At 48.9% G+C, this 27739-nt stretch overlaps 1 protein-coding gene across 2 annotated transcripts; it reads right to left on the reverse strand.

The window, feature by feature from the left end:
* Positions 1 to 27736, reverse strand: LOC125309714 (CD166 antigen homolog). Of its 2 annotated transcripts, XM_048266791.1 has the most exons (15): positions 27486 to 27736; positions 12143 to 12249; positions 11703 to 11919; positions 11475 to 11539; positions 10095 to 10182; positions 9822 to 9986; positions 9537 to 9661; positions 9217 to 9349; positions 8214 to 8326; positions 7800 to 7926; positions 7450 to 7574; positions 4230 to 4362; positions 3010 to 3060; positions 2553 to 2667; positions 1 to 2085 (listed from the first exon to the last, which is right to left on the reverse strand). In XM_048266791.1, exons 1-15 carry the CDS (start codon positions 27535 to 27537, stop codon positions 1995 to 1997), a joined length of 1707 nt encoding a protein of 568 aa, XP_048122748.1. In that variant the 5' UTR covers positions 27538 to 27736; the 3' UTR covers positions 1 to 1994. The 2 variants fall into 2 exon arrangements, with proteins under 2 accessions (XP_048122748.1, XP_048122749.1); XM_048266792.1 differs by lacking the exon at positions 3010 to 3060.
* Positions 27737 to 27739: the final 3 nt, after the last annotated feature.

Consider the following 27739-nt stretch of genomic DNA (forward strand, 5'->3'; position numbering starts at 1 on the left):
TGTATGGAGCACTTTTTCCTCGAAATGTACACTTTATTTTAAACAAAAGTACAAAAACAATAGTCAGTATTTACAGTACTTGCATGGACTCATTCACTGTCTTTGGTTTTTCTGCCAATCTGTTTTTCAATGCAAAAATGTAAAGCTACAACAGGAAATGAGTTGACAAAGTAGAACATGTTTTTTTCACTAGTGGATTCTGCAACTAAGGTGTGGGACACAAAACCTAGCAAATGTAACTTCCCATGTTCTTCATGCCTGCAAGTAAGAACCTTCAGTTGTTCTGTACTTCTGAATGTTTATGGAGGTATCATGTTTCAGAGACAACTGATTGATTAATAATCCTAGCTAACAAACCTGCCTCACACAAACAGCGTTTAACCTGAACAATATAAATAGAGCACAAAAACAGAGAAAAACATAGAAAAGTGTCTGCTGTATTTACACGTAAGGAAATGCTCCTAAGTGATCATGAAAATGATGAGGCGCGCTGGACTGCTCAGAGCACAGCTGATTCCATGCCGAAGGTGAGCCGAGTGTGGGCCAGAGGCAGCCCAGCTCTGGACTCGAGGCCATTCAAACACACAAGATGATAAGTAGAACTCTGCACCACTTATGACTGCTGTAACTTCCCAGAGACAAAACCACAGTCTGAAAGGCATATACACAGTGCAGCATTGGAAACAAACAAACAAACAAACAAACACAAAAATGCCACTAAAACAAAATGCTAGAGAGACACCATGTAACATCCGACACTGATAGGCATTATCATACATTTCTCTTCACTAATGACAGAACACAAGCACCTTCTGAAAGGCCGATTCTACTCTATCTGGTGTCTGTGTGTGTGTCTTGTGATGGACCCTCACCTACAGCAACTAGAGTCACACGCCTCAGATCAGCAGGCTGGGGGAGAGGACCTCCACAGGTGTGTCAGAGAGCAGATGATTGCAGAGCAGGTTGGACCAGATCCCTTCAGACTAGGACTGGATTAGAGTGGGTCAGATCAGTAGATCCCCTTCAGCCCAGGACTGGATTAGAGTGGGTCAGATCAGTAGATCCCCTTCAGACCAGGACTGGATTAGAGTGAGTCAGATCAGTAGATCCCCTTCAGACCAGGACTGGATTAGAGTGAGTCAGATCAGTAGATCCCCTTCAGACCAGGACTGGATTAGAGTGGGTCAGATCAGTAGATCCCCTTTAGACTAGGACTGGATTAGAGTGGGTTGGACCAGTTCCAGACCAGATCAAAACCACATCCGCTTCAGAGCAGGTGTGGCTTGGGATCAAATCAGAAGTGGATCGGTAGGGCTCTGGAGCCTGCTGCCCTCAAGGCAGTGTTCTCTCACCCCCTCCTGCTCAGCTCTCTTACCCCATCAGCCAGTAACAGTGGGGCTTCACAATCACTTTCACAATCACAAACAAAAACAAAAACAAAAACAGCTACATCACGTCTCTCTTTGACATCAGGTGAGATTTTTGAACAAACCCTAAACATATTTTACATTTTTCATCAGCACAGGTGGTGATCTGGGACATCGGTTCTGTGTAAGGGAATATGATCAGCCTCCAATACTATGAGCACAGGGGCCAGGAGCTACAGGAACATAACCTAGCTAATCAGCAGACCAAAAGCTAACACAGAATTATTTAACCTAGTTATTTATTAATTAATTATTTTGCTTATTTATTTTAATTTACTTGGTCCATGATGAAAGTGAAGGAAAACAAAACCACTTGTGAACTTAAGGGGCAGATCTGAGGGATGGGGAGGTGGAGTGGGGTATTTGGGGCAGATCTGAGGGATGGGGGGTGAAGTGGGGTATTTGGGGCATATTTGAGGGCATCTGCGGGGCGCAGGGAAGGGGAGATGGAGGAAGGGAATGGCTTTCACAACTAACTACAGAACATGTGGCAACATCAGACACGCCGTCACAACTCCGCAACTCCGATTCACATTCAGTGCCTGCGTGTGCACGCGCCTGTTCCGTCTACACCTCGGCCTTCTGGGGAACCTCCTCCAGCTTCTTACTCTCCTCCGTGTTGCCAGCCTCCTTCTCCCCTGTTTTCCAGCTGCCTTGTCTAAAACAGACACACACACACACACACACACACACACAGTGTCAGTCATCTTCTACAGACATGGTGCAGTCTCACATGCTCCTCATGTCACACAGTTTCTAATATTTATCGTATACATATTTATTTAGCATATTCACCATATTATGTACATTTAAAAAAATAAAATAAAAAGTTATCTAAATGGCCTTAGGGATTTTTTGGACCCAAACCCTCCTCTCTTTATCAGCATCTTCACTAGTATTACCTCTGTTTAATTATAATATCTGTTCACATTTCACTGCCCAGGCTGTAGTGCGCCTGCCTGAACACTGTAAGCAGAGCCAGATGATGCTTTAGTGCTTTGGTTGTAGACCGATAACTACAACCAAACCTGATGAGATGTTCTAACCGTGTATGTGTGGGACCTGATGAGGTGCTATTGGTGTGTGTGTGTGTGTGTGTGTGTGTGTGTGTGTGTGTCTCCTTACTTTGACTTTTTGATGTAAAACCAGTAGCCCAGGCCCAGGGCTAGCGTAACGAGGATGAGACCAAGAACGATCCCTACCGCCAGCTTGGCCGGGTCGCCAGACTCCTCCGTCTGGTCTGTGAAACGCACAGGAGGGCCATATGTTACATTAGACCCGCAGGAGAGGGAGAGGACAGCGAGACACCCAGAGACGGACAGTGAGGTGAAGAGGATGGGGGAGGGTGGGATGAGGAGTGGGGTATTTGGGATAGAGACATTCAGGCGGGAACGACATGTCCCACAGTCACAATCACAAATCTTCACCATACACACACACACAGCTAGTCTCCTGGCCACGCAGTAACATACACACATACACAGACACAGTGTGTGTCCATGTGGGGCCTTTCACTATGACTCTACAGGGGTTTGGGGGATACTGGAATAAGAGCTAATTTCATATAGCCAAGATGTCTTACCTTGTTTGTCCATTCTTTTCACCTCTGTGTCATCAATGTGACTGACCAATACTGAAATCAAATATAAAATGGCATTAACTCAAAGCCACAGGTCAACCTGGGAGTTTGAAAACACACTGTCCTCAATCCACTATTACATTACAACCAGCAACACTAAACTAAACAAAGGGATAAGCTCAAGGGTGCTCCTGAGAACCCTACATGGCTAGTTTCCTAGGACACTGGACCAGAACATTAGAACTCCACAGGTTCTTGTAGAATCCTGCAACACTGAAGCCAGAAGCCAGACCCTCAACAACTCTTTTTCCTGCTCTAAAGGGAACCCATGCAGAAGGAGTCTCATCTCTGTGAGCTATGAGGGCTATGCAAGCGCAACAGGAACGGTCAGTCAGTGCTGGAGAAGGCTGCTAGCTTGTGATTAATGTAGAGTTAGTAAAATGCCACCATGCTTAGTCAGTCTAATCTATGTGAATCTCATACACACACACACACATACACGGTCAGTGAAGGGCTAGTTTGTGTGAGGGTGTGTAAACTGCTGAGAGGTTATTATTAGGTGGCATGCAGCAAAAAGATCAGAGCAGCTTGAGGCATCACACACACACACACACACACACACACACACGGGATCACAGTACATAACTAATGCTTATGAAGGAGAGTGGTGGCCATATGTTTTAAAGGGTTCCTACACATGAGCACATGAGTGATAGTCAAGGCAAACCTACACATAGGTAGTCAAGGCATACCTACACCTATACATCCCAAAAAGACCTTGTCTCACAAGGCCTTCATAAACACTTCCTAACTCTTCATAAACTCTGTCCTTTACTTTGCTTTCGAGGAAAAGTGAGGCCATTCAGTAGGTACCCTTTAAATAGCACAGTGAGTGAATATTGTTTCATAACAATGAATGAATGTGATGACACATATACACATAACAAATTACCACACAATTAACGTGTGTGAGTGTGTGTTTGTGTGTGTGTAGGATATGTGTGTTTGTGTGTGTGTGTATGTGTGTGTGTCTAGGATTTGGGTTGTAGTGGGATTGTAGAAGAACCACTGTGGTCTTGCTGCCTTGGCTGTGTGTGAGAGTGAGTGAGTGAGGGAGGGAAAGAAGGAGTGTGTGTGTGTGAGAGAGGGAGTGTGTGTGTGTATGTGACTGCTTGAGTGAGAGAGAGAGGGTGTGTGTGTGTGTGTGCGTGTGTGGTACTCACAGGATGACACCTCAGTGGTCTTGCTGTCCATTCCCAGGTTGTTCATGACCAGACAGGTGACTGTCAGGTTAGCTCTGGGCACTACGGTCAATTGATGTGTCACCCTGCCGTCAACATAGTCACTTTCTTCCACCTGTTCACACACACACACACACAGGTTATTTTGACATCTATATCTAGGTGGTTTCAGGACCCCATGTCACCCTATCCTCCTCACAGACAGTGCAAAGCTCTATGTGAGTGTGTGTGTGTGTGTGTGTGTGTGTGTGTGTGTGTGTGTGTGTGTTCCCACTTCATGGGAAACGCCACCCTTAGCCAACACCAGAGGGCGATGTGGCTCCAGTCAGTGTGTACCCATGGCCGACACCAAGCACTCCGCTGAAGAACACACACACACTGTGTATGTAAGAAATCCATGTGTCTAGATGTGCTATGAGTGTATGCCTTTGTGACAGCCTGGAGAGACAGCTGACAGGAGGGAACAGACCCCAAAGGGACAGTATTGGGCTAGCACCCCATGTCTGTAGCCTTCGCATGTTCTCATGTCGAGGGCACCCGCCATTGCTACGTCAAGACAAATGAAGACAATACCCTCAAAGTCTGCGAGAGCGAGGGTGCAAGAAGACTCATTGGCTTAAACTATGGCAGCAGACCCCGGACCGGAAACGACTACGAGACACAGCGCAGTACAAGAGAGTATCATGCCACCCAACACAGCTACAGCAGCAGCAACGGGTCACAAACTGCAGAGATGCGTCTGTGGGTGGAGCAAAGTAACATCACACTTGGGACTGAGGATACACCAGGGAAAGAGGAGCCTCAGAGGCCCCGCGTTGGCTACTTTCTTAGGAATTGGTCAAGTCAGTCGGATGAAGCACAGCAACGGGACGCCAACCACAGTGTGCATTGGTGAGTCCCATTCCACCCACTCAACCAGCTAGACCTCCAGCCGAGAGGAAGATGGCTGGGCGCAAACCACAGGTGAAATGGCCTGGTGCAGCTGAAAGGAAGCTGAGGGAGACTGTAAACACCGACCTTGCAAAGTCCCTTGAGCAGCTAAAAGGCACAGCTGAAAAGAAGTTGGAGAGTATGGGGAAACCTGATTTACCAGTATGGAGTGGAACGTTCAAGTTAAAGAACAGAAGAGCAGAGAGCGAGTTCCAGTGGTGGTTACATCGAGGAGACAGCAGGAGATAAAACGTCTGGTCCAGGAGAGGAGAAAGCTCAAGAAGCTATAGAGAAAGTCCACAGACGTTGAAAAGGAAGGCATCAACGCACTTCAAATGGGCATTAAAACGCGACTAACATCTCTACGCAAAGCGGAGACCTTGAGGAAACGCAGAAGGAAGAAGGAACGCACTAGAACAAGGTTCTACAAGGATCCCTACGCATTCCTAAAAGGCCTGTTCTGAAGCGAGAAAAGTGGATTCCTTAAAACTACTAAAACAGACCTGGAGGACCACTTCAGGAGCATACACTCGGATCCAAAGCGGTATGAACATCTCACAATCCCCTCGGACATCCCGCCAATCTTGCCCCCAAAACATCAGTGTGATGATGGCCCCCCAACTTGGAAAGAAGTGGCAAGGGTAGTCCACCGAGCAAGGACAGCGTCAGCCCCAGGACCGAATGGAATACCGTACAAGCTGTATAAAAACACACCTGATGTCCTGAGGTTTCTGTGGAAGCTGATGAGGATGATATGGCAGAAGAAGATCATACCCAAAGTGTGGCGCAGGGCAGCAGGAGTCCTTATCCCGAAAGAGAAAGAGCCAGAAACCATCAGCCAGTTTCAACCAATCTCCCTACTGAATGTAGAGGGCAAGATTTTCTTTTTGGTGGTGGCACAGAGGATCTCTGCATACCTGATTAACAACCAGTACATAGATACATCTGTACAGAAGGCAGGTATATCTGGCTTCCCTGGATGCTTGGAACACTCTAGCATGATCTGGCACCAGATTCAGACAGCAAAGGCGAAGAAAGATGATCTACACGTTGTCTTTCTGGACCTGGCCAACGCGTTTGGATCAGTACCACATGAGCTCCTTTGGTCTGCCTTCGAATTCTTCAGTATCCCAGGACACATTACAGCCTTGGTTAAGTCCTACTTCCAAGACCTGCAGTTTTGTTTCCCCACCACAGAGTTTACCACCACGTGGCAATCCCTTGAGGTTGGAATCATGGCAGGCTGCAGTCTCTCCCTTGGCCTTCACAATGGCAGTGGAGGTCATAATCAGAGCCTCCAAATGGGTTGTAGGCGGACAAAGACTCAACCCCGACTCGCGTCTCCCTCCACTCCGAGCATACATGGATGACATCACTACTCTCACAACTACGGTACCATGTACCAGACGTCTGCTCAGAAAGCTGCAGGAGAACATTAGCTGGGTCCGTACGAAGACAAAGCCTGGAGCAAAGCCTCAGCTGCTGAAAGGAGGAGGATGATTGTGGATGAGGTTAAAAACCAGGAGGAAGGCATCAGGAGGGCCAAGGTGGTGGCACTTGGGAAGCAGGGAAAGTGGACCAAGTGGGAGAGTGTGGAGGGAAGGAAAATGAGCTGGAAAGATCTGTGGAGTATGGAGTCAAGGAGACTCAGCTTCATCATCAGGGCAACATATGACGTCATCCCCACACCCATGAACTTCCAGCAGTGGCGAGGAGAAGATCCAGGCTGTGCACTCTGCTCCAAGCCAGCATCCCTTAGGCATATTCTCACAGGGTGTAAAGTGAGTCTTGCCCAGGGTACACGCTGGCACATAAAGGATAACTCCAACTCGTCCTGTGTTTCTTCAATCTGTGTGTAGTGATTTCCCATTTGTGTGTGTGTCTGTTTAGTCGATCTGTGTCTGTAGTCGGTGTCTGTTAATCAGATGTTTGTGTGATGTGTGTATATGGTAGTAGTGAGTCTGTAGTCAACTGGTATATGTGATGAAAAAAAAAACTAATCAAATTATGCTTTTTTGTGGCACTTTTGTGGCAATTTTTTCTTGACAAATTGTCGGCAAATTGCATGCAAATTGCCTCAAGTGTAGGCTGTCTTTTGCTATTGAAATTTGCCTGTAGATTACTGCATTTGAATGTATGCAAAGTATGTGTGTGTGTGCACATTTTCCTGTGTGTATGTGTGTGTGTGTGCATGTATTTGTGTGTGTGTGTGTGTGTGTGTGTATGTATGTATGTATGTGTGCCATTCGAAGTGTGTGTGTGTGTGTCTTACATTGGTGCCGTTGATGCCGCTCCACTCCACAGTGGGTTTGGGGAAGCCCTCAGCCTCGCAGCTCAGCACCTTGTGGGCTCCATCAGCGCTCAGCTCCTCCTTCAGGCTGGTGATCACAGGCGCTCCTACACACACACACACACACACACACACACACACTTTTAATTCTTTATTTGGATTGACAAATAGGATAAGTATCATGGCAAGCGCTGCAGCAATTATCAATCAATAATCTGCACATCAGGGGTAAAGGTGACATCCGCATTTCCACATGAAGAGGCAACCAGGGATAACGGATACACACACACACACAGAGGGATAGTTATGCTGAGAGATAAAGTGTGACTGACCTTCCACCAGCAGCTCAAAGGAGTGTGTGGACACAAGGTCTCCCATGGACACCTTGCACTCGTACAGCCCTGAGTCTGAGTACTTTAGCCGCTCAAACTGGGGCTCCTCTGTCAGACTGGCGTTGTTCTGAAATCACAGAAAAAAGGTTAAACACACACACACACACACACTCACAAATCAGAGAGGGAGGACATGTTACACACACAAACACACACACACATACACACACACACTCCTTACAGATGAGGAGGGTGAGGGGATCAAGGTCACACTCATTCATACCTATTCACACACACACACACACACACACACAACCAGAGAGGGAGGACATGTTACACACACTTCTACAGATGGGGAGGGTGAAAAATCAAGGTCACAGCTATTCATACACAAACACACACACACACACACACCTTTGTCCAGGCCACAGTGACCTTGCCAGAGGCGTCTTTCTCCAGGGTGATGGGCAGAGGCTCCCCCGCAGCCTTCACAAGCTTCCCAGATGGGCTCAGAGCCACGTCCAGATCTGAGGGAGAGAGAGAGAGAGAGACACACACATCACTACACATCCCCAAAACACTGGCCACATCTCTTACATCCACACCTCAACCACCAGATGGGACTTTTACTATCAAAATGGCTTAAACATTATCTAGCGACAGTTTAAAGCATCAACAATGGCAGAATCACGGTACAGCAATATGCAATTAACCCATCATATTTATTACTGAACTACTTACTATGAGCTGGATAACTTCAGCAGAGTTTCCCATACATTGACTTATTTGTGGCGGTCTACCACAATATCAACATTGACCACCACACAATGATTTTCTATGTTGTGCTACTTATATGGGATGAAATCCTTTAATTTCATTTCTCTCTTTCTAATTAAGTTAGAGAGCATATAAGAAGCAGTATCCCTACGCTAACGTTAAAATACTGTTGGGTTGTAGAGGTTAGCACACTATAACGTTACAGCTACTTGTCAATATTCATTGTATTGACTTAGACCCCACCCCCCTTTTGCCAATGAAAGAAAAATTAACAGATTGAACTGAAATCCATGGCTGACGCTCAACAAATCATTGTGATCTACACTCGCACGTCGCCCCGTTAAAAAGAGATTTAAGTCATTCTGAAGCTCCTGCAGATGTTCAGTGGCCATGTCAAGAGTGGTCCACATGAAGGCGGTGGCATTAGTGCAGCACACTCTGCTTTCAACATTAAATTCCATTCCATTCCATTCCATATAACCCCGCACACCGGCGTCAATCTTTGCCACCGCCGCAGTGTTGATTATGATTCAGTTCTATTTTTGGCGGTGCCGCTCAATAAAATCTCGTCAGTTAAAATTTCCGCTCATGAGGGCGCCTATTTGCGGAGCGCTTAACAGCACGAGAGGGCGTGACTCACAGTGGACGGTGATGTTGTGGGAGGCGACCAGGCTGGTGTCACCGCTGGGGGAGCACTTGTACTCTCCTGATTGGTCCCGTGTGACGCCTGTCAGCGTGTAGGAGGTCTGGTCCTCCACAGTCACTTCCTTTCCCTGCACAGAGAACACAGGTGTGAGGCGTTACTCGGCAACAGCTGACAGGAAGTGTTAAAAGAGAGCAGCGGCCTCGTCCCCCCAGAGTGGAGCCCACGCTGTAGTCATGGATATGCAGTGGCGCGGGGACCCAAACCACAGCGTCGTCACGGAGACACAGCGAGGGCCGTGGGAATGGACTGCTCACCTGCAGGTAGAAGACGTAGCTGGAAGGAGGGGGGTTCCCGTCGGCACGGCACCTCAGCATGACGTCAGCACCCTCCAGCAAGAGCCCAGGTGTCACAACCTCCAGGCTGACCTTCTCCGTGGGGTCTGAGGAGACACAGAGGTCAGGAATCAGAACACACACACATGCGCCGCTGTAATTTGCTGACTCCCTCAGACAGTCAGGGGGAAGTGGTGAGTGTGTGTTTGTATTTGTGTAAATGTGTGTGTGAGGGTGACATGAGTATGGATTGCGTGAGGGACTCACAGTTGATGGTGAAGTTTACAGCTTTGGATCTGAGGGCGGAGTCCTGGACCCCACAGGAGAACAGCGCCCCCATGTCCTCCTTCTCCACAGAGTACTGCAGCTCGGACACACTGCTGGTCAGCCCCGTTGATGCATCTACGGTCTCTGACACCGTGATCACAATGCCTGAGAAGACACACACACACACACACACACACACACACACACGGACAAGAGAGTTCTACAGGGAATGTGATGGAATGAAAACGCATTTCAGTCGTTTCTCAGACAAACCTTTGCCATCATGCTCTAGAGGCTTGTCGTTCCTGTACCACGTGAGCTTGGCTGCAGGGTTGGCATCGTCCGCACTGCATTCTCCAATCTAGGCACAAGCAAAAAAAACAAAAACAAACAAATAAGTAAGATGCAGAATCGATTGGTCATGCCTGTCTCTCCCACCGCTCCAGTTCTGAGCTGACTTCTGGGTTCTCATTCAAAGCTGTCTAATGACGTGGAAAACCACCAACTTGCTGCTGGCACACACACACACACACACACACACACACACACACACACACACACACACACACACACACACACACACGTCCCTAATTCACATGCTTGTGTGAGACACTCCCCCACACACATGTACCAAGAAAAGCACACACACTCACACATCCGCTTTAATAGAAACGGAGAATTGGAGAGACAGATAAAGAGAGGGGCTGCATTTGAAGTGGCGCTGACAGTCAGAGAGAGAGAGAGAGAGGCTGGCAGAGCAGAGAGAGAGCAAGAGAGATAAAGAGAGAGAGAGAGACTGGCAGAGCGCAGAGAGAGAGAGAGGGAGATAGAGAGAGAGAGAGAGAGAGAGAGGCTGGCAGAGCAGAGAGAGAGCAAGAGAGATAAAGAGAGAGAGTGAGACTGGCAGAGCGCAGAGAGAGAGAGAGGGAGATAAAGAGAGAGAGAGAGAGAGAGAGAGAGAGAGAGAGAGAGAGAGAGAGAGAGAGAGGGAGGGTGGCAGAGGCGAGAAGCTGGGCTGTCGAATCACCAGAGGCGCCTGGATGCTCGTCTGCAACAGGAAGCCCCGCTGACCTCCCACCTGAGAGCCTCTGTCCTTCTAATGAGTCTCTCTCGGCTAGCCGTCCGCCCACTGTGACCTCTGACCCCTAGACGTCCGCCCGCATCACTGATGCACCTCACCCCCAGGGCGCCTGCGCTCATCGCAGTGACGACAACAAGCTACCCGTCCTCCCACCAAGCGCCCGAGCGGAGTGTCACCCCAGGAGACGCAGCTGAGTCTGGAGCCCACGCACGACTCTTCCTTCCTGCATCGACCGGCCCCGCCGACTCGCACCAGGAAGTCGATACACACGACACAACAGACACGACAGCCACACACACATCCAATCGACACTCCATGCTTCACCAGTAAGACAGGGGTCACTGGGCCACAGAAGTCATCCTGAGAGAAAGTCTATCAGAAGAACGCAGGCAATAACATTCTGGTACACACAAACACACACACACACACACACACACACACACTCATAGCATCAGTAATTTCCCTATTGGCTAACGCTGTCTGTCTTCCACCCAATCTACATTCCAATCCATCCCACCTATGTTCCACCTAGACGGTGCTGGTCGTCGGTGCAACCTTTCCCTCCTACTCACCGTGGTCCGTTTGCCCGTTTCCACGGCAGCCGGGTTGTTCGTGAGCTCCACTGTCTCGGGGGATTCTGGGATGGAGAAGAGAGATTTTTACGTGCCTTCATATTTAATAACCGCAGGCAGCACATATATGGTGCACACTTGAGTAGACTGAATACCTCGGCTCAATGGGATCTTCTGGCATTACTAAATAGGCACCAGTATGGAGTGCTAAATGTTAGCTCTACTCACTGCGGATGAGCACTTGCATGCTGTGCTCGGAGATGTCCGAGATCATCACCATCATACAGGTGTAGGTCTTCTGGTCGGAGAGGACCGCGTTAGTGATGAGGAGGCTGTCGTCCTTGCCGATGGACACTCGGCCCTTAAACTCATCAGAGGCAGTGATTGTGGCATTTGTCTTCCGCTTCACCAGAAGATCACCTGATGTGCCGTCCACCTTATCCTCCTGATAGACACACACACACACACACACTTATGAGCACCGAGAGCAGTACAACTTTTTGCAACTAAATATGTTTTCACAAGATTTGCTGATTATCACATTCTTTCAATTTCACTTCATTAGTTTGTTTACATTGCGTTTCTCAACCTTTTTGGAAAGGGGGTTGTAGGTAAGTAGGTTGATAGGTATTTATCAGTGTTATGAGGTGAAGTGCAGCATTGCTTACGTATTTCCACTTGATAAGAAACGGTTCCTCAGAGCGCGAGTCTTGAGGACCGCACGGGATGTGAATGGTCTCTCCATACTGGCTGGTGATGATCTCCTGTGGGCACACTGGAGGAAAACACAGAGCATGTGTAAACAACAACAACTACAGTAAACAACAAGAAAACAGTAGAATACCTCATACACCTAATGCTAATGGCTGACTGTTCATGACATGTCATGAGGATGGAAGATGGTGGTGAAATCATCAACAGCAGTGACACACACACTTTACCTACTGAACATATTAGCCAATCACACACTTTGGCTCAGTTCCTGCTGTTTGAGTGAAGCACCGCCCATGTAATGTATGGATCTGCTGTCCATGTAAAGAATTTAAGTGCTGTAAACGGGTTGTTTATGGATCTGTTGTCCATGTGAAGCATGTAAGTGCTATGTCCGTGTAAGTGAAGTATGCAGTTTATTTGAAGTATGGGACGCCAGTCCACATGACGTATGGCTCTCCTGTGATGTGCCGGCATGTCGTCCACATAAGGCACACAAGTGAGGTATGCGAGTGCATGTTTCTGCAGACTGACGGCATTCTGAGTTATCTGCGGTAAATAATGCGAGTGAGCGTTTCGGTGCACCTCCTGTTATTGTGTGTGCGAATGATGTCATGCGGAGTGTGTCAGCACATCGGCAGTGCATTCTGAGCGTTATCTGCCGTGCGGATGCGTGAGCGAGCGCTCCAACCTCCGGCCGTATTTCACGGGCTTGAGAGTGTCACCGGCGGGGCTGAGTCAGGGGCACATCACGGGGAAAACCCAGAGCAGAGGGGCTCTCTCAAGAGCCCCCTTATCAGAGGCTTTCCACACACACACACACACAACACCTGCCGCTGGCTAGGCTCCTGGCCACATACACACACACAGAACCAACACGCTCACACACTTCTTTAACATGACAAACACACCTTGGCAGCCTCCCTGCTGCTGCTGTTAGCATTCCAGTGATTCCTGATGATAAACAGGCTGTGCATCAGGAGAGCTAATTCCCCCGCAGATAAGCCATCCTACATCCCTGTGACTGATGTTCCGCTCGCTGCCTAATGCGTGTCCGCTCACAACTACATTCCTGCCCGCTAGGGCAGTCCAGTCTGGACTGCACGCAGGCATCAGGGCTTTATGGAGAGCTTTTCCAGACCTGGCCTTCGTCCATATGCCCCTTCTGAAAGAAGCCTCTTTTTCAGACTCAGAGCAGACTGCCTATCCATCTGTCTGAGAGCCGAGAGCTTTTAATAGTGAAAACAGAGGGAGTCTACTCTACACCGCCTTTGGCGTGTGGTGTATAGAACATAGGTTCTGCCCAGAGTGAATGGAGACACAATAACACGGTCTGGTAACCCCGCGACTCAGGAACTGCCTGGTGGACCTCGGACGACTTAAGAATGGATCTGGCTCGTATCTGGCTGAGACGTTGATCGATTCACGGCTTCCAGGAGGACACACCGTTCTAGTGACGCGAGCGGCAGGAGGCCATCGAGGACAGAACGACATGGTTCCAATCCCCTGGTTAGACTCTATTGTCCAACAGATTACTTTTTTTCCCAGATCGCTTCTACAAAGAAAAACAGATAAGGGGGCCAAGGCTGTTTTTAAGTGTGTTGCCCTGGCAACATCCTCGGATGGCTGAGAACAGAATGAGTGAAGTCCCCTGGTTTTGATTAGGTACTAACCCCCCCCCCCCCCCACCACCCTACCCACTCCAAGAAAAACGGAGATATCAGATCACCAGGGAAATCACAAGCCCCACCCAGGCACCCCTGTGCCCTGCACCTCCCCGCCTCACTTCAGCTGTAAGCCCCAACTTATTGCCAGCTCAAGTCAGCGGCTGTGGGCTGAATAGTGATTGGGCACAAGAGGAGCAGCTTAGAGAGCAAACAGCAACACACCTCCACAGAGCTCCACTCAACACAACACAAGACTGGGGGAGAGAGAGAGAGAGAGAGAGAGATGGAGAGAGAGAGAGAGAGAGATAGATAGAGAGAGAGATGGAGAGATAAAGAGAGATATATAGATGATATATATATAGAGAGAGAGAGAGATAGAGAGAGATAGAGAGATAGAGAGATGGAGATGGAATAGATATTTACATTTGGAAAGAGCCCCAAAAAGGGATGAAGAGAGAGAGATAGAGAGAGGAGAGAGAGAGAGAGAGAGAGAGAGATGGAGAGAGAGAGAGAGAGAGAGAGAGAGAGAGAGAGATAGAGAGATGGAAAGAGCTCCTAAAAGGGATGAAGAGAGAGAGAGAGATAGAGAGAGAGAGAGAGAGAGAGAGAGAGAGAGAGAGAGATAGAGAGAGAGAGAGAGAGAGAGAGAGAGAGAGAGAGAGAGAAAGAGACTGGAGATGGAAAAAAAAAGCTCTAAAAGGGATGAAGAGAGATGGAAGGAACTCTAGTCTTTAACTCATTGAATGCCAAGATGTTTTCGGGAGCTTTGTCCTAGAGTGCCAGCAATCTAGACCATTGTTGATGATTTTTGTACAGCCACAGCATATTCTGTGTTATAGCTATGAACACATACAATGGCTCGATTAAAAGGTGAGACTTTAAGCTCTCGGTGGGTGCAAACCGTGTATTTCTACACGCCTCTGTTCCTGAGAAATCCCAAGCTAAACAGTGGCTAGTTTTCATCAAAATCGTTGTTTTTTTCTGGAAATGGAGATATAACGTCTTTAATGAAATATGAAGTGTTGCCTGTTACTTACTTGTGTAAACTTTCCGGGAAGTGATCAGCGAGACCTGGCGAGACTGCCACCTAGTGATAGACCCACGAAAATGGCCTGGTTTTGACCTGACGTGCATGTGTCACTGATTCGACCCAAAGCGGCAACCGAGTTAAGATACAATGTCGAGATAAAATGTCCAGATTGTGCGTTTTCATCAGTTTTCGTCATATATTTCATTTGTATTCATCACAGAGTTCCCAAAATCACATATAATGTGTGTTAGAGTGATATTACGTTTTTGGCATTCAATGAGTTAAGAAAAATGGAGAAAAAGAGATGGAGAAGGATGGAGAGAGAGATAGAAAATAGAGAGATGGAGAGAGAGCTCTCATAGAGAGGGAGAGGGATGGAGAGAAAGATAGAAAGAGAGATAGAGAAATGGAAGGAGAGAAAGCTCCCATACTCAGACAGAGATGGAAAGAGGGATAGAAAGAGAGAGCTCCCAGACTCAGAGAGAGAAGGAGAGATGGAGAGAGAAAGAGCTCCCCAGAGAGAGGAGAGAGGTGGATGGAGAGATGGAGAGAGGAAGAGAGAGAGAGAGAGAGAGAGAGAGAATGAGTGGTAGCTGGGGTGATTGGAGGGAGCTCTCTTGGTGTGATGTGCTCAGTGTGTGCTGTGAATATACCATTATTGATCAAACGGGCAGCAGACGCCCACTGCTGCGTGAACACTGAGCAGGATTCTGCCGGTGTGTGTGTGTGTGTGTGTGTGTGTGTGTGTGTTTCACAGGCAGCGTCTGTGCAGTCAGACTCAGACCTTCCCCATTCACAGCTCAGCAGTTCAATACAATCCAACAGAGCTGCCAAGCAGTCACAACAAACTCACAAAGAAATTGTCGTCCGTTGTGTGTTCTATGACCTGTGCACACACAAAGACACAGACAGACACACACACACTCTCTGGGCTGTGTTTCATGCACGCGGAACAAAGACTGTAGCTCTCCGGTTACGATCGTCAGACAGCGGTGTATGGGGGGGGATGGGGGTAGGTGCGTGTGTGTGTATGCGTATGTGAGTGTGTGTTTGGGGAGAGGAAGATGCTGTCTGACACCAAGTTCCCCTGAGATCACTTCTGTCCATCTTCTCCTGTCCACACACACACACACACACACACACAAGACGTGGGTTCACATCATGGATAAATGGACCTCGTCTTCTCCCTCTGTGTTAATGCTGCTTGCTCTCCATACCCACCCAATCCCACTCCTCCGTCCATTCTGTATAATGCTTGTTGTTTTGTTTGGCTGTTATTGTGCTGAGGAGCTCTCTCCTACAGCGGTCAGTCTAGCCTGATCCACAGGTTCTTCCGCCGTCTTGGTAAAAACCTGCCGGTGTGTCACTAACAAAGACCTGCGGGGGGAACAGTGACCCTTTCCTGACTCTACCCCCCCCCACACACACACACACACACAAGAAGTGTGTGTGACTGAGCCACTCTGGCTTGTGTGACTGTTTATGTGGTTGAACCATACACCTGAAACTCACCACTTATTTGCTCAGACGGTGATAACATCTCCATGGAGATGCATGGCAGACTAACTGACAAGCTCCCTATAGACACACACACACACACTTATCGCCTAGTGTTTCAGCCACAGTCCTGTATACACACACACACACACACACAGGCCTACTGTTTCAGCCACAGTCCTGCCTACACACACACACACACACACACTTATGGCCTTGTGTTTTAGCAACAGTCCTGTCTACACACACACACACAAAAGTGTCTCAGCTTCAGCTCCTGCCTCCCTGAAGACACACTGGGGCCCCCAAAGAGCTCGTTGACACTGAGGGGTGTCGAAGGCAATGAGCTGTCACCCTGACGACCGAACACTTCCTGTGGATAACTGAACCTGCCCAGACTCGCCCTGCGAGCGGCCTGTGTTTGGTGGGGGAGGGGGGGATGGGTGTATGTGACCTTCATCTGCTTCTGCCACCGAGTCGAGAGTGCAATCTTCTAGCTCTTTTCACTCTCTTTTTTTAATCAATTTAGCTCTTTCTCTAGGCCATAGAGCTCTGCTTATGCACTGTGTGGTCAGCTCTGCTGAGGATTCAGCTCTGGGTGTTCAGACTGCTACCTCAGACACACACGCAGAGCCAGCTGGACACAGTGAAGGGTCCTGATGAGCTCAAACACACCCAACCAAAAACACACACATTTCCAACCATTTAACCCTGACACACAAACCCTCCTACCATTTAAGCATAACACACACACACACACACACACGCACACACATACTCCCCCACATTAGGGGGTCCTGAAGACTGCCATAAATTAGCCGGGGGCTCTTGCGTTAAGCGTTGCTGGAGCCACTCTTCAAACAAAAGCGGTGCGTTGAAGCCGTGAGGTAAGAGCACTCAGACATGACAGCCATTAAGCCCTGAATTATGGATCCTCCATAAGGGGAGAGGGGAGGGGGGCCCGGGGGACCAAGAGCACAGACATGATGATGGACCCCCACACACACACACACACGTACACACACACACACATGCACACATACGATGACCCCCTCTCCCAGTAGCTCCATTATGGCACTGCTGTTTTATCATGAGGCCATTACCGCCAGCATTAGTCCACTCTACTGGACCACCAACAGCATCACGCAGCCACCAGCCACCGCCCGGAGCTCATCTCATCTACTTACACTTAAACTATACAGAATCCATATGAACACTCCATCCCCCCATCTTAAACTATACAGAATCCATATGAACACTCCATCCCCCATCTTAAACTATACAGAATCCATATGAACACTCCTGCATAACCTACACAGGATCCATATAAACCAGATCCAGGAACGAAAACTCCGCTGCACAGATAACATTAACAGCAGTCAAATCTGACCACTTCTATCAAAGCCCTGACCACCAGTTTGAACACTTTCTATTAAACCACCCACAGGATAGGATGTGACCGATGGCCAGTCTGTCTGATGATTCTATTAAACCACAGGATGTGACCCGTGAACCGAGCCCAATCGGTCTGAGTGATTCAGTTAAAGCAGCACAGGGTCGTCTCGTTGGCGGTCAACCTTCTCATTGGCTACTGGTGACCTTTTTCTTAGGCTGATCTCACTCCCGGGCATACATCACCTCCTTAACGCCACCATCAGGACCTGCGCTCGCTCGCTCATCTCGCCAATAAAGAAGGTGATGAATCACGAGAGCACCTGCCCCGCCAGCAGATGAGCTCATCCCCACGGAATAGGATGTGCAGCTCGCTTGCTCACTGTGGGGTTCTCCCCTCTAGCACAGTTACTGTGAGTTCAAACGCTGTACATCACTGACCTCACTGAGTTAAATACATTACAGCATTCTCTGATCTCTACCAAAGACACAGAGAGTTCAAATACATTACAGGGCAGAGTGCTCTACTGACCAGCAGAGACATGAAACCATGTCGGGAATGCTGAGGACCCGTGTGTGTGTGTGTGTGTGTGTGTGTGTGTGTGTGTGTGTGTGTGTGTGTGTGTCCAAAAATCATCAGTAAAAAACAGAGGACACCTCTATCGCTGCGGCACTCTTTTGAAGACAGCATTCTTGACATCAAAGCTGCCGGCCAGCTCAGCTCTTCAGCACATACACACACACACACACACACACACACACACACTGGCCAGCTCAGCACAGCTATTCAGCAGGCGCAAGTTGGACACCACTTCAGCTCCTCACCCCTCAATTACTCTCCTCTCACACACAGAGCTCTATCTCTCTCTCTCTCACACACACACACACACAGAGAGACACACACCACCTCTTCTGTCCTCTCTTCTCACACACAGAGCACAACACACACACACACCTCACCTCCTATCTTCTCGCACACAGAACTCCTTGAACTCTCTTTCTCTCTCTCTCTCTCTCTCTCTCTCTCACACAAACACACCTTACCTCTCATCTCAGATCCCCCCCATCCCACCCCATCCCACACACCCATCAACCTCTCACACACAGAGTCCCTCACACACACACACCTAACCTTTCATCTCCCTTCACAGGCAGAGCTCTTCTCACACACACACACACACACACCTGGTGAGGCTCCACCTACAGGTATAAACTTCCGCCTGAAAGCCAAAACATGGAGGCCCCCCAGCCACACACACACCAGAGGCGCTCGCAGCGCCATCCACCCCTCCCCCAAAACTACTCCCCTGCAGCTGCCCGGAGTAGGAGTATCTGAGGGTGGAGAAGATGAAGGGGCAGATAACTGCCCCTGGGGCAGGGGTCTGTGTTATCAAAGCAAACAAACAGCTAAGCAAACACAGAGGGCCCGGATACACACACACACACACACACACACACACACACACACACACACACACACACACACACACACACACACACAGACACACACCTCCAGTGCATGTCATTATACCGCAGTGACTCGATCGATACCGTTTCCTGCCGGAATAATGACGTCCCTTTTTTTTATTCATGCACAGAGAGAGTTCCACTGTATATTGCCTTTAAGAGACTTGTCTGGATATCCAGCATGTTGCTTTTTTAGAGGTTGATCAATATGTTTTTCTACAGGATAAAAGCAACGTCTACAGCTCTGCATCAGAACTGCCTCTCAGCTGGATGAATGGTCTTTCATGTGAGAGAACCTGGATATTCTCTCAGGTATCACAGAATATTCACTCATGTAAGACTGGATGTTTCTCAGGTTACACTGGATATTGCTCAGGTGAGACTGATAATATGCTGTGTACGGAGCACACACTTGAAATCATGAGAATACACACAGTGTGGATTAGAGGAGTTGGGAAAACTCTCTACACACACACACACACACACACACACACACACACACACACACACACACGCAGGTTAATAACAAACCACAGGTACATGACATCATACCGAAAGTGGGACAGTTTCACAGGGCACAGATTGTAGATTGCGCACACACACACACACTTTGCATTAACATCACTCGATCAGCCGATCCTCAGGTAAAAGACAGAGAATGAGAGAGAAAGAGAGGGGGAGAGAAAGAGAGAGCAAGAGAGAGAGAGCAAAAGAGAGAGAGAACAGTGAGACTCAAATAGAGAGCCATGCTGAGAGATAAGGGGGATATGTGTGTGTGTGTGTGTGTGTGTCTTGCAGGGCAGTTGCTGCACCAGGCCTGTTGTGGCATGCTGAATTGGGGTGGGGGGAAAGTGTGTGTGTTGGGGGTTCTTCAGTAATCTGGGTTCCGGGATAACACAGAGCAGCCCCCCACACACACACTCAGAGGTGAGGGATTGGGCTGCCAGAGGATGACCTCTGGGGTCAGGGGTCACTGATGAGTGAGCAGCCGTCAGTGGCCCGAGCAGTGGTTGATAAAGAGAACGCTGCGCATACACACACACAGCTGGAGCCACATGCCAGGCAGACAGACAACACCAGGGGCTCTGCTCACACACACACCCTGAGCCTGGGATCACTTTAGTTTTTGAATTACCTGAGATACGTTGTGTGTGTGTGTGTGTGTGTGTGTGTGTACACCACATGAGGGGACTGTCCTCTGAAGTGTCTCTCAGCTGAGTGCACACAGTGAACACAGGTGACCCCCGACCCCAACCACATTCCCTTGGTATCTCCCAGTGCCAGTCAACACACACACACACACACACACACACACACACACACCACTGGCAAAAACTCATGCTCACTGACTAAAGTGGTCTTCTTCCGGTTGCATTTTGCTATATTCCAGAAGGCGAGTGAAAAATGGGTCTGGGCCGCATGATTATGAGCTGCTTCTCCATAATGAGTCTGTGTGTGTGTGTGTGTATGTGTGTGTGTGGTCTGCTTCTCACTGAGAGCGAGGAGTGAAGCAGGCGGCAGAGACCAGAAAGCAGCCGCAGTGTGTTAAATGGTCAGCCGCTAGTCCCTGATTAAACGGAGGCGTTCCGCTACAATCGTGTGGGCTCTAGGATGGAGACACGGTGCATTGTGGAACATCCGTTTGCTAGCACACTGGGCTCGGCTAATGACTTTTGGCACTTTCATTACGCATCATCAAAATGCTCTAAATTCCCGCTCGCTCCAGCCAGCCCAACTGCCACTAATCAAAATGCAAATCTATCAGTTACCTCGCCCGGCCCGCTCACACAGCTACGCTATATGTGTGTGTGTGTGTGTGTGTGTGTGTGTGTGTGTGTGTGTGTGTGTGTGTGTGTGTGTGTGTGTGTGTCTACATCTGTCTGCTTGTGCGTGTGTGTGTCTTTTCATGTAATGGAGTCAGGCAGTGAGTTAATGAAACGGGGAGCCACTCTGGATGCATGGTGTGAAATTTAGAAGTAGAAAGCGCCATTATGGACCGCACACACACACACACACACACACACACACACATCAGAACCCACAGGGACACCGATTCCCTGCGGTGCACCCCACTCCACCCAGCATACAGCAGCCTCCACCTCACTGGAGTGACCAACAGAGAGAGAAGAGGGGAAATAAAACTGCAGGCTTGTCACAAACAGAAGAGTTTAATAAAAACGGTAGGCCTGTTGCATACTAAGGAGTTTGATTAAAACTGCAGGTTTGTCGAAGGCAGAAGTGTTGAAGTAAAGCTGCAGGTTTGTCGCAAAAAGAAGCCGTCATATTGGACACAGGGCCTGAGCGGCCAAGAGAGCGAGTGATTGAGCGGAGAGAAAAGCAATAAAGGGCGAATGCACACACACGCAGACACACACTGCCTGGCAAATAAAGAGAAAGTGGGTCAGACAAACCTCCCATGCACAACTAAAATGAAGCCAAAGGTTATTGGACAGACAGTAAACACCAGCAATTTCAACATACCATCATGGATGCAGTACTGAGTAGGTATGGATGTGCATGCATATATGTGTGTGTGTATGGGGGTGGTTATTGTGATAGTGGGACTCATTTCCTGTGTCTGTGCAGCACCCAGTGATGGATTATGGGAGTATAACTGCAGAGCTTGTGAAAGTATCTTTTCTACTCACTACTGTGGCCTCTCTGAACACACACACACACACACACACACACACACAAGGTCTTATAGTGGGGTATGGGATTGGATTGGTCCTTTAACCGGCCTTACAGTGGACTGGACATGTCAGTCAGAATGTATAATGGGATAGCCAGCAGAGAGGACAAGGGGGCAGGAAAAGGGGTACGGAGGCAGATTTTGGGACACTAGGGTGAAGTGTTGGTAGACAGGGCAGAAAATAAGGGCTTTGAGGCAAGAGTAAAGTGTTGGGGGCAGGGGCACAGGAGTTGGGGGCAGGGCTGGGGGCAGAACGGCAGTTTAGGGGCATTGGGTAGGAGTTGGGGGCATTGGGCACTGGGCAGGGCCTCAGGCTAAGAGATGCGCATGTGAAAGTCCTGCTGCTGTATCTCAATCACAAAAGCTCCTAATCAGCCTGCGGTTCTGTAGCTCAGAAACCTCCTCACAATACTGCCAGCCAGGAGCCCCCCTTACAATACCCCCAGCCAGGGGTGCGGTGCGGTGGGGGCGTTTGGGGGGTACAGGGGAGGTTGAATGACAAAAGGGGGGAAACACCGAATGGTTTTGCTCCATGAATAAGGACTGACTAATACCGGCACACACACGCAGACACACACTGCCTGGCAAATAAAGAGAAAGTGGGTCAGACAAACCTCCCATGCACAACTAAAATGAAGCCAAAGGTTATTGGACAGACAGTAAACACCAGCAATTTCAACATACCATCATGGATGCAGTACTGAGTAGGTATGGATGTGCATGCATATATGTGTGTGTGTATGGGGGTGGTTATTGTGATAGTGGGACTCATTTCCTGTGTCTGTGCAGCACCCAGTGATGGATTATGGGAGTATAAGTGCAGAGCTTGTGAAAGTATCTTTTCTACTCACTACTGTGGCCTCTCTGAACACACACACACACACACACACACACACACACACACAAAGGTCTTATAGTGGGGTATGGGATTGGATTGGTCCTTTAACCGGCCTTACAGTGGACTGGACATGTCAGTCAGAATGTATAATGGGATAGCCAGCAGAGAGGACAAGGGGGCAGGAAAAGGGGTACGGAGGCAGATTTTGGGACACTAGGGTGAAGTGTTGGTAGACAGGGCAGAAATAAGGGCTTTGAGGCAAGAGTAAAAGTGTTGGGGGCAGGGGTACAGGAGTTGGGGCAGGGCTGGGGGCAGAACGGCAGTTTAGGGGCATTGGGTAGGAGTTGGGGGCATTGGGCACTGGGCAGGGCCTCAGGCTAAGAGATGCGCATGTGAAAGTCCTGCTGCTGTATCTCAATCACAAAAGCTCCTAATCAGCCTGCGGTTCTGTAGCTCAGAAACCTCCTCACAATACTCCCAGCCAGGAGCCCCCCTTACAATACCCCCAGCCAGGGGTGCGGTGCGGTGGGGGCGTTTGGGGGTACGGGGGAGGTTGAATGACAAAAGGGGGGAAACACCCGAATGGTTTTGCTCCATGAATAAGGACTGACTGATACCGCGGCAGTAAAAGTTACAGTCACAGCAGACCTCATGAATCTCAATTAGAGCATTTTAGCTGAGCTACTGCACACACGCACACACACACACACACGAGAGCCATTCCTCTTCAGTTGTAAAGCAATGCATCTTGTTCTCTTAAAAACTGGGGAACAATGGTGGCATTGTGCGTGCGAGTAAAGTGTTTTTTTTGAATAGGCGCGCTGCTGTGAGAGACACACAGGCATGTTGCTAGGGGACAGGAACTCTGTTCAACTCCTCCATTCAGCAGAACTGACCCTGAGTGTGTAAGCCGCTCTGGAGAGACACCCACAGGTCCGCTTTCGACCCTAAAGTCCACTTCAGACAATGCTACGGCTCTGAACAAGAAGCTGTCGGCAGAGATCAGACCGTCCGTCACCTTCAGTTAGTCTGAGTGACTGTCACACAAGCACGTGGGTAAGGGTGTGTGTGTGAGTGTGAGTGTGTGTGTGTGTGTGTCCCAGTCACATAGCCCTCTGAGCAGCTGTGGAGCTGGACGTAGTGGACACTGCACCCAGCGTACCGATGTGTTTACGTGTTGTGTGTATGAGGGTGTGGGTGTGTGTGAGTGGTGTGTGTGTGTGTGTGTGTGGGGGTGTTCTGGGGTATACACTAGACATGTTGTGCTGTATGTGTTTGTGTGTGCACGCGTGTGTGAGAGAGTGGTGTACGGGGGACACAGTGGGTCCCGGGCAGCAGGAGGACAGTAGCGTAGGAATCTGGACATATCTCGGCTGAGGGGACCCCCGGTCGGCTGACGGACAAGGCGCTCACTGTGTAATAGTGAAACTCCCTGGGCGGTATTTCAGTGACGCGGTGCCAATAAAGCTGTCGCGGCCCAACAAAGGGAGCTTGAGAAGCGGACCGAGAGACCCGGACTGATCGCATTTCCATGCGGGTTCTTCCGTGTGGCCATTCAGGGCTACAAGCGCTCTTTGAGATAACGGAAACGAGCTCCACAGCTGCTGCACACACAGAGAGACCGTCGATCACACACCTCCCCAACCAGCCAACCGGTCCCGCATACAGATGCTGATTGTTCCCTCTCTAGGACTTGCTCGGCAGAGTCCCTCTCTCCACACACACACACACACACACACACACACACACACACACACTCAGTGGTCCCTCTCCGAAATCACTCTTTTCTGCTCACTAAAATCCCACATTCACTGTGGGGGCTTCAATCTGGGTGATTCAAACTCATCATCAGCCATCAATAGTAACTTCCAAAATGCAGTAGTAATTTCAAAAATTCAAGCGTTTGGAAACCAACTTCCAAATTGAAACATGCATATCTCTCTCTCTCTCTCTCTCTCTCTCTCTCTCTCTCTCTCTCTCTCACACTCTTACACACACACACACACACACACAAAAGCCTCCGCTGGACCCCACAGCAGGCCTGCGCAGGACCCAACACCTACATCTCCCTCACACACCCACACCAGGAGAAACAGCACGATAAAGTGAACAATGCCAACACCACCAGTGAACAGAAGACCAGCGGACCACTCTGACTGTAGCCAAAACTGGCAGCAGTAGCCGACCTTGAACACTTGGTGATCTGCTGAAGAATGATTTCACAGGAAACTCCCAGTCATGCTAGATCCCTCAGTGAAGGACAAGGCGCCAGGCATCAAAGACACCTGAAGCATCACAAGACTCCTCCAATACAATATTCTACTTCATGCACTTCGAATAACCTGTTCAGATATGACTAAGCTGGTGTGTATGTGTGATGTGTGTGTGGCAGGCAGTGTTTGTTTGGGCTCTCATGCGAGGGGAGTGTGTTATGTTTGTGTGTTTGAGTTGTTTGTGTGTTTGTGTTGTTTGTGTGTGAGTGTGTGTTCATCACATGTGTGTGTGGAGTGTGTGTGTTCCACTACCTGTGTTGTGGTGGTCCAGCAGTACAGTGAGACAGCTGAGTAAACACAGACTACAGTAACACCTCAGACAGAAAAAAGATACGGGGGCTTTATGGGAGATTACACACAGTATCACACCACACATACATCCACACACTGATCAGCTCCACTACCTCCTATTTAAACACACACACACACAGCTATCACACCGGGCAGCCTCCAATGCTCAACTCCACTAACCACATTTCCACACACACATACACACACACACACACACAAGGTTGAATGCACCTCGACACACGTACAACCACACACACACAGTGAGTGAGTCTCAGACAGAAACAGCCTTTCCGGTAAACATCAACCAAAATCTTACTTATAAATCCATACACCCACACTCAGGGAGAGTCCACCATTAACACCCAGACAACAGACAAGCAGACAGGGGAAACCCGTTACACCAGGGAGAGCAGATCTTCAAACACGATGAGACATTAACCAGACAGCAGGAACAGCCCACCAGGAACAAAGAACCCTCGGCTCCACTCGGGGGTGGGAGTGTGTGTGTGTGTGGGGGGGACGCATGCATGCGCCGCACAACTGTATGTGTGTGTGGGGGTGTAGCCATGCATGCATGAATGTGTGTGTGTGTGTGCAAGCCTCACGTTTGTGTATGTGTGTGTCTGTGTGTGTATACAATATGTGTGTGTGGTGGTGGTATCTAATCCATTAGCAAATGAAGAGGCCCTGTTTCTCCACCTCAGCCCGTAAGACCAGGTGTGATAGGGGTTGTGGGGGAGGGGCACGTGCACACACACACACACACACACACACACACACCAAAAACCAGATGCTTCACCCAAGGCACATTGCTGAACCCCCCGCCTCGGTCCTGTTCTTCTCCATCTGCGCTTCCCTGTTTGTCACAGCTGCCTAAAGTCTAACGACACACAACCACAAATAAACACACCCCTAACATACCCTCTCAAGCGCACACAGCATGTTTTTGTTTGCCTTTCTCTGGATGCTGCAAAGCAAAGCTAGCTTGCATACTGCACATGTGGCCTCTATAGTCCAGTCATTACCAGGGACTTCAGCGTAAGGGACGCGCTGAACCTAGCGCGGGGTTGGAGAAAGGGAGTGGCCTTGCCTGCCTGGGATCAGGCAGTTTAATGGGACATGCTGAGATAGCAGCCAAATAGAAGAGACAGGACAGGGGAAGCCAAGAGAGGACTTTGCACCCGGATGTTGTTTTCTCAGGTCAGGTGTTTGTGAGTGCAACTAAAGGCCCCTGGTTGCAACGGCCGCAAATTCAAACCAATCAGCCATAATTACTGGTCAGAATAGCTGCCACACCTGCTTTCCAGGTGGATACCAGAGACCCAAAGACGGGTGAGCTAGCCTACTTTGAAAAGGGACATACCAGTGACACGTGATCTGCTATGACCAGGTCTTCTTCACCTTTTCAAACCTAAAGTGCAGAAGCTGCCCAGGTGTTGTTGATACCTGACCCCAAAACATGATTATACTGTATAGCCCACGTTAAGAAACTGCGAACAACACCTGGCTATTTGAGATCATTTGTCCTTGCTACAGCTTCCACTTGTTTTTAAAAAGACGTCGCCTACAACTTTTTTCATCCCACCTGTTCAATTTCAGGGATGATGTGTCATCGGTGTTAATAAATGACCTGCAATTGATCCGGTAAATCCGTCCCTAATGAGCCATGTTTTTGTCTGTTCACTATTCAAATCCCAACAGCAAACACAGAGCCATGGGTGGCCAACATATCGGCAGTGCGCAACTAGTAGCCTACTTGTGAACATCGGCGTGGATATCGGGACGGACGAGGTGTAACCACGGGAGGGCTGTAGCCTAACGGATGACGGCGGCTTCAATTCTAATTCCTCCATTTATTGATCAAGAGACGCAATTCCTTCAACCGACTGATAACAAGCTATTTGACAGATGACTTTCTCAGACAGCCTTTCATAACGGGTAACTTGTGAATACTAACTTGGGGATGTAACGTAAATGCTAATTCAAAGGAATATAATTGTTGCTACATTTGAGAAGCAGCTGGATGAAATTCGCAAACATTGCGATGAAATCAATATCCCGTCAAGGTAGGCTACAACAGAAATAGTTATTAAATGCAATTTCTTTCAACATTAACAAGCATAGCCTATATAACGTTAGTAGCAATAACTTACCTTGATGGAGAAGCGACAGAAAGACTCCCGCTAAAATCGCAGCAGAATGCATTCTCGCAAAAGCAGAGGTCCTCGTCTCAATCTAAAGTCACTGAAACTGAAACTTAAATTGCTACAAAGCGCTACCGGCTATAACAGTGTTTCTGGGATCAGGTGCTTTTCCAGCTCGCTGGCAATCTCTGGACAGATGTATCAGTCTGTGCACATGCTCCCGGCGCCCACCTGCAGGTACAGTGAGAAAAGTCCGAGAGGAG

The sequence above is a fragment of the Alosa alosa genome, chromosome 16 (assembly GCF_017589495.1).
Source record: "Alosa alosa isolate M-15738 ecotype Scorff River chromosome 16, AALO_Geno_1.1, whole genome shotgun sequence".
NCBI classification, from domain to species: domain Eukaryota; kingdom Metazoa; phylum Chordata; class Actinopteri; order Clupeiformes; family Clupeidae; genus Alosa; species Alosa alosa.

What these genes read in the sequence shown, in the direction of transcription:
- LOC125309714 (XM_048266791.1), bottom strand. Translation starts at nt 27,537, where the DNA reads ATGCATTCTGCTGCGATTTTAGCGGGAGTCTTTCTGTCGCTTCTCCAT. An exon ending in TCTGTCGCTTCTCCATCAAG is followed by an intron (nt 12,250 to 27,485) that starts GTAAGTTATTGC and finishes GTTTTCCTCCAG; the next exon opens with TGTGCCCACAGGAGATCATC. An exon ending in GCGGCATCAACGGCACCAAT is followed by an intron (nt 4,363 to 7,449) that starts GTAAGACACACA and finishes GTGTGTGAACAG; the next exon opens with GTGGAAGAAAGTGACTATGT.